The 10,407-nt window shown below is 36.7% G+C and overlaps 1 protein-coding gene across 1 annotated transcript in view; it reads right to left on the reverse strand.

The window, feature by feature from the left end:
* LOC144658133 (ras-specific guanine nucleotide-releasing factor 1-like) overlaps positions 1–10,316 on the reverse strand; it is a 43,641-nt gene extending 33,325 nt beyond the window's left edge. Inside the window, exons 1-6 of the mRNA XM_078518484.1 lie at positions 9,771–10,316; positions 4,289–4,398; positions 3,705–3,852; positions 1,791–1,865; positions 792–1,045; positions 60–139 (exon numbers count right to left, since the gene is read on the reverse strand). Of these exons, the coding sequence (XP_078374610.1) occupies positions 60–139; positions 792–1,045; positions 1,791–1,865; positions 3,705–3,852; positions 4,289–4,398; positions 9,771–10,034 (931 nt within the window). The 5' untranslated portion in view covers positions 10,035–10,316. The remainder of the gene's footprint in view (positions 1–59; positions 140–791; positions 1,046–1,790; positions 1,866–3,704; positions 3,853–4,288; positions 4,399–9,770) is intronic.
* Between the last annotated feature and the right edge of the window lie 91 nt (positions 10,317–10,407).

A 10,407-nucleotide genomic window follows, 5' to 3' on the forward strand; every position in this document is an offset into this window, starting at 1 on the left:
AATGTCCCCTAGAAAAAGGAAGGTGTTGCACCAATGAATCAACTAACATCACTACTCACCTAAGATCAACGTTGGCCAGCTTTCCATGCGGTTTTGGAGTCCTTGCAGAAAGATTTGATGCAAGAAAAGAATTGTTTCACTGCAATCAAAAATTAAAAATACGTATCATCATTAATATCTTTTAATCATCTTGCTTTTCATTTATTTTTTCTTTTATCGAATTCATCATGGTTAACCAATTAGTGGCTAAGACCTCTGTTGGATCTATTTTTGGTTTTAACATTAATTAATTTAATAGTAAGTTTGTCGGCTTTTATCTCTCTAGAAGTATTTATAGGTTGAGCTACCACAGAGACCCACAGAGATACAGTGACGAGGACAACAATTTTGTTTTGTTAATATGGTTTGTTTCATGAATGAATTTTATTGGCCAGTGTTACAGTTGTTTATTTACTACTATTTACTGCCATGTTATAGCAAAGAATGGCTTTTAATCCATTTTAAGTGTTCAAGGAGGCTCTTAAGATTTTTTAGAAACATTTTTTAACGTTTACGATAATATAATACGTCAGCAGAAAAGGTATAGGAACTTTTAGTATGAGTTGCAGCAGTCACCATTGGTTTGTGCTCAACATATTTAGTAGGTTATACTCGCTAACAGTTGGTATTTATGATACTGCCATAACAGAGTTATAATTTGGACCTTTATGTGAGAATTCTTTTTTAACACAAACCCAGTTTGAAAATTTAGTAAAAATTAAATTAAATTAATTTTAGTTTTACCACAATACCTATTCAGAAAGATACAATTGACTTCTTCGTGGCTTAACGGGGGCCTTTTTGAGCTAGCAGCCATTTTAAAAGGCCTGTAGAAACATGACACGAGTGTTGACAGGTTTTGCACATATTCATCCTCGGTTTCCACCAGCTGAAAGCAAATTGAGTTCCTTTGACGCATGCTCTCTGCATGAGGTGACCGGATGTAATTTTGTACTATGCTGTGCCAACGGCGACGACAAAGCCAGCCTCGAATGAGACTTTGAACCTGTTAACAATTGACTCCTGTTATTGTGTTTATCAAGTTAACTCTATATTTATCAACGGCTCATCTTTAATGCTCTGGCTACATTCTGTTTTGTTAACTGCATGACAAAAGCTACAGTAAAAATTAATGTTGTTTTTGGTTTTTAGTTACCGGTAGTTAGTTTTCTTCATTTCAACACTAATTTTTAAAAAAATCATTCTTTTAGTTTATTGAGAAAGGCCTTTAACACTCTATTTACATGTGCAGCTGTTAAGAAAATAATTATTTTGGATAGGCTGTGCATCAAGTAACAAATTTACAAATGTAGTAGAATGCAGGAACAATGGATACACTTACATGATCAGAAAAAACCAACTGCAAGGTATCAATGACAATCAAAGGCAACCAATAACAACCGATTAATTCTTAAGAAATTATACTTGTGACTGTTGATTGGTTGATACCAATCCATAAATACTAACATATTCTCAAGTGATTTTGATTGACTGATTGATTTCCAATGACTGAGTCTCATCAGTAGGACAGGCCAGGCTTAATATCATCATCAGGATAATGTTCAACTTATGAATAATTAATGAAAGCAGACAATAAGCCCTGATTAAGGCAGTTCTAAGTATTTCATTTAGTACTAAGTATCAGACTTTTCGGCTACCAGGCTGCAAAGCCTGCAATTTTATATATTGATAATGATACAATAAATAATGCTGTTTAAAGGGAAAAGTGTTAAAAAATTTGCAAGGAATACCTTTTTTATATGTTTTATTTCCTCACTTTCTTCTTCTCGTGCCTCAACTGTCTTTTGTTTTCGAAGACTTGCAACCTGTATTAAAATATTTTTACAGTCAACATTTTTGCTGTAGTTATGGTGCAATGGCACCATGTTCACTTCACCTTCAACTTACAAATTAAAACAGCGACACCCACAAGGTCTTACTAGTAAATTAACACAAGACAGCACACTTGTATATTTATGATTGTTCCCAGGGGGGGTACTCTGGCTTGTAAATGACGGGGATGATCAAAGGATTTTTTTGGGTTTGAAGTTTTCTATTCCGGGATTTTTTTGGGTTGGAAGATTTGGCAAGTATTTTTTTGGGTGACTTGATTCAAATAGGGGATTTTTGGGTATTAAAAACAAACTAACGTGCCTTGGCGCTGCCTTAGCGTATTTATGGTATGATGAATAATCAAACTCAAGCGTTATTGCCCCTCCTGGCAATTTAGGGGTAATTTGACAAGGGATTTTTGGGGGGTTTTTTTTGGTCCAGGGATTTTTTTGGGTAATGTCGGAAGACTTAGGGATTTTTTTGGGTCCTGAGTTTTGCCTTCATTTGATCATCCCCGTCATTTACAAGTCGGAGTACCCCCCTCCCCCCTGGGTGATTGTTACACGGTATGTATACAATGTAATACATACCTTGTTACAAGAAACAAACAAAGAAATACGGGTGTTGCAATAAGTCTATTGTAATTTACACAGAATAAAATATTTTTAAAAGATTTGTCACTGAGAAGCCCCACCAGGCAAGTGCCAATAAAGCATTCTATTTTGCATATAATTGTATAAATTTCTATTATTGTTGTTATTTTGTTGTTAATTGTGAGTATTATTTGCAGACATTTTTGTAGATGTAGGAAAAGAAATAAAATCACCATAGATTTCTCAAGCTTAGCAACGAAACTTTATTATTTAGCTCAGCAAACGTTTTTAATCCCTTATTCATTCTCTAGCTGAGAAGTACTACATGTGATTGTCGGTGTTAGCTGTAGATATTGCGTTATGTTATACTGCACGAACCCTGTCCTTTGATCACCAGTTTGATTTCAGCCAATCAAATGCTTTTGTATGATTACACAGTACATGATTTTTGTAACAATTTAAGTACAAGGACTGTGTGTATTCGCTGAATGAAGTCAGTGATTGTGTGTAACCTTTGCGTTGATAAACCCTTAAAGCTGTTCTTGTTCTCATGTGTTTTTACACATCGATTTCACTGACTGCATTAACATTATTAAAATTGTACCGCCCCATCTTAAATGAAATACAAAAAGTAGGAGTCAGCAAGTTATGCAAGTCATTCTGGCTAACCTAAATTAAATAACACACTGGTTAGCATAATAGCACTCCTAGCGGGAGTGGTGCAGTGGTGAGAGCGCTCGCCTCCCACCAATGTGGCCTGGGTTCGATTCCGGTCCGGTGTCATAGGTGGGTTTCAGAGTTTGTTGTTGGTTCTCATCCTTGCTCCAAGGGTTTTTCTCCGGGTTCTCTGGTTTTCCTCCCTCCACAAAAACCAACACTCCAAATTCCAATTCAATCTTCGATGCATGTACAAGTCTCAACGAGCTCTAATCTCTTCAGTGTTACGTGGAAAAATAAATTACATTTTTCCTCTCCAGTTAAATACAGCACTCTGATTAGCCTAAAGTTAGCTTACGTACATATAGCTTGGTTTTGGTTATTGGGATTAGGGATTTCTGGCTTGCATGGCTTGCTTGCAGGTTAGCCTAAAAAGCACTTTGGTTAGCCTAAGAATGGTTGGTTAGCTTCACTTTGGAGATATGGGAAATACTATAGATACATTTATGTTCACTGAACTGGTTCAATTTCTACACACAATAAAAAATATGTGCAGCTTTCAATAGAGGAAAAGTAGAGTACCTGAGTCTTAAGGCTTGACACTAACTGTGCCTGTTCTTCACACTGCTGAAGCAGCTGCCATTTAGCAGTCTTCTCACTGTCCAGAATCTGCAGCACATGGATGCACTTTTTTTCCAGTTCTTCTTTTTCTGATTGTAACTCAGCAAAACTACCAGTAAACCAAAACAAGAAATTATTGCTACAGTAAAATCTTGGCTAAATTATAGAAGCTACATCATGGATGACGCATTAAAAAAATTGGCCAATTATGTTTTCGTTTTTCATAAAAAACTGAATTGCCAGAAGTTTCAAAGCATCCCACATATTAATTTGCAATTTTATAGATTTGCACAGGCCTTCACTGTACTGTGAGCTACTCAACATTGATAAGGGAGCTTGAAATTAGGCTTGCAAAACTTGAAGTAGGATGGAAAAAAAGCTGTGTCTTTTTCTAATGTGTGTCAGCTACATAATCACTGTCACCAATATAATTGCAGATGGAGAGAGGTACTGTCACACGGTCAAGTTATCTTGCACAATTGTACAACATGAGAACAACTGTTTAGACCACTTCAACTATTAATTTTAAAAACACAATTTGTTACCTGGATTTTATGATGGCTTCAATCCATGCTGTGCACTCCTGATCACTGTTTGCTCTTAGAATAAACTGTTGTTGCCCATCCCCAGTTGGTATACTGATACTGAAACAGTTCTTGAATTGAACAAAAAAATGAACTATCAGTTTTACTGCTCTCAATAGCACCAATTGAAAGTTTTTCATTTTGTGAGAATTTGAAAAGCATGGAGTGCCAACAGAATATCAAAGATCTAACTTGGTAATGGTCCTTAATTTGGGTTTGCCTTGAAAACAAATACCCTTACTATTTTTTAAAAGTTTAATTTATTTATTTTAAATTACATGTCTGGTTTCCAAGAATCTTGGTCACAAATAGACTAAATGTCCAACAACCAGATATCTTCACAGATTTTTAATAACAAGTCACCTTCAAATCCCTTTTTATCTTTGTCTGGAAATTAATGCCAGGCAATTCAAAAACTTATTTTGGTATAATTTGTACTTCACAAATTTTCTGAGTTACGTCTTGAACACAAGAAAAGTGAATAGAAATCAAGGTAAACTCAACAAGAAATCGCTGTGTAGAACTCTGTTTAAGTAGAAAGGAACAGTACAAAATATAAACAAAAGAATGTTTAGTTTGTAGCTGACATGTTCAACGTATCATAAATTTTTTAATTGAGAAGAACATAGCCATTTTACAGCAAAATCAAAGGCTCTTCAAGCAACTTCATGGTAATTCCATGAAGTGCCCACCTTTGCATTTTTCCCAAATAAGCGTCCAATGTAACAACCTCATTTCATTTGCCTTTGAATGTTTAATTATTCTATGGGAGTTGCGTCATTGATGGTTCGTGCTCTCAAGCTTCGTGGCGCAAATTCTATTTTTTACCACCAAAATAAAGTGTAACCTTTGATGCTCTGTAGCGTTATTTTTGAGCATGGATTAAATTTGAGAGAAAGATGTACCCAAGTATGGACTAAACAAGAAGAATAACGGATGAGAATGGAGTGAGTGAGTGAGTGAGTGAGTGAGTGAGGGAATTTGAGGTCCATAACTTAACCTCATTTAATACCATTCGCTGAAAATGCCCAGCGAACAAGTTACAAATGATAGTGACTTAACGGGTTGATAGAGCTTTTATATCACATTAAGTACAAGATAAAATGAAGGTATAAATTTTAATTAGGTATATATTGTTGCCCATTGGCCGTTCCGAGGTTGCGCAGGGAACTGGGGCGAGTTTCAAATTTCAAGTAATCGAAAATCTGACACCACCACATAAAAGAACTCGGTGAGATTGGTTATTTTACCAAGTTTGACGCTTTTAGGATGAACACAGACGAAGTTATGGGCTTTGAAACATGGTTAAATATCCATACAAACGTCTCTTATTTTGAGACAGCGTCCCCCAAAACCATATAAACTCTTAAATTTTTTATGATTTTTGTGATACTCTTTAAAACGGGCAAACACAGGAGCCCATCAACTGGAGCCTTCATCTCCCATACTAACCCTTGGAGTCAACCCTTTCCCGTATTAAATTATTTTTAGAACTAATCTCCCGGGGTCTCTCGCGGGAGATTTCGCACCTCTGTCAATCATTTGTCGCATTCCGCTGTGGCTACGCAAGCTGTGATATCTAAAACAATAGCGAAACGAGAAGGAAAGACTGCAGAATGTTGTTCCTTGTCGTCCTCTAAATTCAGTATTTCTTCGAAGGAAGACATCAAGTAATGCTATGACTAAAAAACTGCGGAATTTTGTACAGGTCTGTCAAAAAGGTAAGAACAATTATTCGAATCGAAAGGCGCCGAGACCGATCTTGCAACTGCGAAATTACGAATATATTTTGAAAAGAGGATGGATAGGCGCAACAGATCGGTCAATATTATTTGCCGTGTAATTCTTCCGATAAGAAGGCAGCTTGATAAAAGGTTGATCGATTCTAATCGTTGTTGTGAACAATAAATTTTACTGGGTTGTAAACATTCACACTAAACGAACGTATCAATGGTATAAATTTATAAACAAGGTACGCACTTTGGCCTGTACCAACACATTGCAAATTAAATTCTACAAGGCATTCAAAACTCTGAGTGACAATAATTCAGACAAGTGCTAGCTTGTGAACCCTTCGTGGCGAAGACACTAGACAAACATTAGAATAAAAATCTAAACAGCCGTTCCGGCTAAACGACCCATTCGGCTTTAGATAGTACAGGCATAGAGTTCACTTTGGAAACATACAAAGCGAAAGAAATGTACGGGGATTAAAATAAGCGGATCACACGGTCTCTAACCGAAGAAAGATGCAACATTCAGGCCATTGGCCTGCGTATATTTTTAAAATTGTAAGATGCGCAATATCTCACCTCTGCAACAGCGACTCAACGATCTCTGCCATATTAAATTCCAGTTGCAACTTTAGAAGAAACAAACACATATCATTTTCCTGAGGTTTTATTCGAAGCATGATGATCTTATATTGGCTGGATCTTGGAGCATACGGATAGTCAAGATGTGCATCGAAGTCATCACGTTTGTAGTGTTCATCGCCGTATCAAAGAACACGAGTTTGCCACAGCTCGGCCCATATTAAATTATTTCTGCTTTCGTTCGGGAATAGATCTTACAAATCCAGCGTCAAATCTCACAGTACTGTTTACGTCTAACACTGCATGTAATAAGTCCGTGCAAACCAGAAATCGGTAAGATTCAAACAAGTAACTGAAGCAATTACATATTTCCGATCAACGCCATGACTAAACTGACTTCATTTTCAAGGACAAAAAAGTGGTTTATTAATTAACTTTTAACCGTTATTCATTCCCGAGTAAACCAGGCTCTCTCGGCTGTAAAATCAGGAAAGAAGCACAATTATAAAGGAAAACGGACAGGGAATGTGCGTACGACATTGGCCGCCATTTTTTTTTACATGGTCGCCCTAGCTACGCTGCATGTGGTTGCAGGAAATGTGTTTCTAAAAATAAAAATATACGGGAAAGGGTTGACTCAAGGGTTCAGTACGTATGGAGGCTCCAGTTGATGGGCTCCTGGCAAACATAGTGATTTTCAACTTAGTTTCTTTCAAATAATGGTCTTTGGCAGGATTTTACAGCTGTCACAAAACGGATAAAAATTTTAAGAGTTTATATGGTTTTGGGGGATGCTGGCTTACAATTAGAGATGTTTGTATGGATTTTTAACCATGTTTCAAGGTCCATAACTTCGTTTCTGTGCATCCTGAAAGCATAAAACTTGGTCAAATCACCAACCTCATGGCGATCTTTCATGTGGTGGTGTCAGATTATCGATTACTTGAAATTTGAAACTCGCCCCAGTTCCCTGCGCAACCTCGGAACGGCCAATAAGTACCTTACAGTTTTAACTACCACCCTGACCAAATTTGCATTGAATACCACTCCCCCAGGCATTCTTAAGCCTGGTTTCCATATGATAACTTGGGATCACTTGGGATCGCCTGCGATCGTTGCGATCATATGAAAACACCATTGCGATCCATTGCAATCAAAACTTATCCCATAATACTGATAATTGATCGCATCATTCAACACTTCTGTGATTGTCTACGATTGTTTGCAATCATTTGAAAACAGTTCTCACTGCGATCGTTGCAATCAAACGGTTTAGATCATCTGCAATCCACTGGGATTGACTGTGATCATATGGAAACCCACACAGCGGTCAAACACAGCGTGCGTGCGCAGTTCCTGTGTAATTCCCGCCAAAATTTTCCATACAAAGTCTTAAATTTTTCGAAAACTTTCGCTTTAAATCCAAAAGTTAACGCTGTCCCTGGAAAGTTAAGGTTTATACACCGCTTATGGATTGGAAATTTGATAATTCATCTCCACTGAGTGTCCCAGCTTGAAATGTTCTTTCACCGTACTATTTCTTTAACAATTTCTTACAAAAGTTTGCCCACTTTCGAGTCAAAAGTTCGAGGCGGTGAAGGCAGGACGTGACGTCATTTTTTGCATTTGACCGCTGTGAAATGGAAACCAGGCTTTTGCATGTTTGGTATAAAACTTGTAAGGATAAAATCATTATCAATATTTATTCAAGGCTACCTCAATCAAGCAATATATAATTAATTAGGGTGACAGGTTACTTTGATATGGGAATTCAAAGTCATTATACAAATAACCTGTACTGGTTTTACTTAAGTTTTGTGAAGTGCAGGTTGGTATAATTTCATTAACGAAACAAATATTCCTCTTGTTGATCGGTCGACCTTCATGACTTACACTGTATTCACATTAAATTGACAATAATTAATTCAAAGTGGATTATTATTATTAGTATTGGCCAAAGCTTGCGTCAATATCCCACCTACTCAAGCTATGATCCAAAAAAATAGCGATCAAGAAGAACACCACATAAAAGTAAAAATAAATAACAAGGGGACTTTATATCTCAACCAAATTAAATTTTCTTGCTACTTGTCTTCTTGGCCTTTGACCCTAATGTCAAGCAATCATTAAGAAGGTGTGAAAATTGTGATCTATATGCTCAAGATAGCTGTAAAAGGAAACTTATGGCTATGACTTAAAAGCACTTTTTTATAAACTCTTACACCTTAAAAATATTGCTTATATTAATTAACCTATGGGTTGGAATTCGCCGATTGGTTCTGTGAATAAAATTTTCCATCATACACAAACATCGACACTTCCTCATCATATTAGATTCTTATTCAAATTTTAGACCGCACTGCAACCAAAACAAAATATATTCAACCTCAAAGGCCTCCTAGGGAAATGAAAAGCATATTTGTTCATTTTATGTATGAATAATAAATAATCGATCGCAATTATCTCTCTTCTTGTTTTGAAGCCATTTGCGAATGTCAACAAAGAATTAGTGAAACCGTTCCTGTGTGCAAAATGGTTAGAAAAACCTGGCAAAAATAAAGCAAGAAAGAAAAGAAAAGAAATACCTTAAACACCCAATAAAAATAAAGAACATCCAAACTGAACGAGACAAAAGATAAATATATTCATGGCAGGGTTGTTATTAAATTGATTTCGTGTGCTGTTCTGTATTTTGTTGACAAATTTAGCCACGAGCTAAAAGTGCGCATCATATCGCATACATCGCCCACACAATACTTGAATTCTGTATTTCCTGTAATATTAAAAACGGGTTTGAAGGGAAAATATTTAGACAGCATACGAAAATTGCTAAAAAAAAGTCTTTCCTTAGCTCATTAAGAAGGTCGGAGCTGATCAAAAGCTAACTTTGTGGCAAGGTGAACCTTTTGGCTCGCCCTTTCAAGAGGCCCTATTTTAAATTATATATATATATTTTTTATTTTGAAGCCAAAATATAAAAGAGCTTCTGTAATAATAAAATAAAAACCAGAAAAACGAGACCATATACACGAGGGGAAGGAACAATAAAACACAACAAAAATGTCCCTTTTATGCTTAGGAAGTGAAGCAGAAAATGCAAAATCTCGAAATAAACCTTGCAATCATACCTGGTTTTCACTGTCCTTCAGATTGGTCAAGCATAATCGCTCACAGATGCAATGTTCCAAGTAAATAACTCCAGAAAGTTTTGTAGAGTCCTCACTCTCGAAGTAAAACAAAAAATTTTGGTACAGAGCAAACCAGCGCTGTAGCCATTTTCCAGCGTTTTCATGGTTTTTCATAAACACACGACCGTTTATTGAGTAGTCAAGTCGTGCCAGTGAAGCCAGATGGTTGAGCTGTTCCTCGCCAATTCGCACAGAAGCGGGCATAGCGATCGAACTAAATTAAACCAGCATACAATTCATGGCTATGTGTTTATAAAAAAATCGGTCTCTTGGTGATTATTTCTGCAGTCTGCTCAAAGGTGATTTTCGTTGGTTGACGAGTAAAAGGTCACCTTCAAGATTTTCACCCTTCCGTGGAAAGAACAGTTAGTTTACCATCACGCAGCGAGAAATAAATGCCATTTTAGATCATTTCTTGTTCGAAAAAGTAAAACGAAGGAAAGCTTTTTTTCTCATCACTGCTCACAGTGAAGCCGCGGTAGAGCTTCGCGCCTTGGAAAGGCAACAAAAAGTCACTGTGTATGGTAGGGAGAGGGGCTTGTGCTCAGATCTCCGCGGCCTACATATTCTCAGAGAA

Source organism: Oculina patagonica, chromosome 1, assembly GCF_052425735.1.
Source record: "Oculina patagonica isolate OP01 chromosome 1, crgOcupat, whole genome shotgun sequence".
NCBI lineage: Eukaryota > Metazoa > Cnidaria > Anthozoa > Scleractinia > Oculinidae > Oculina > Oculina patagonica.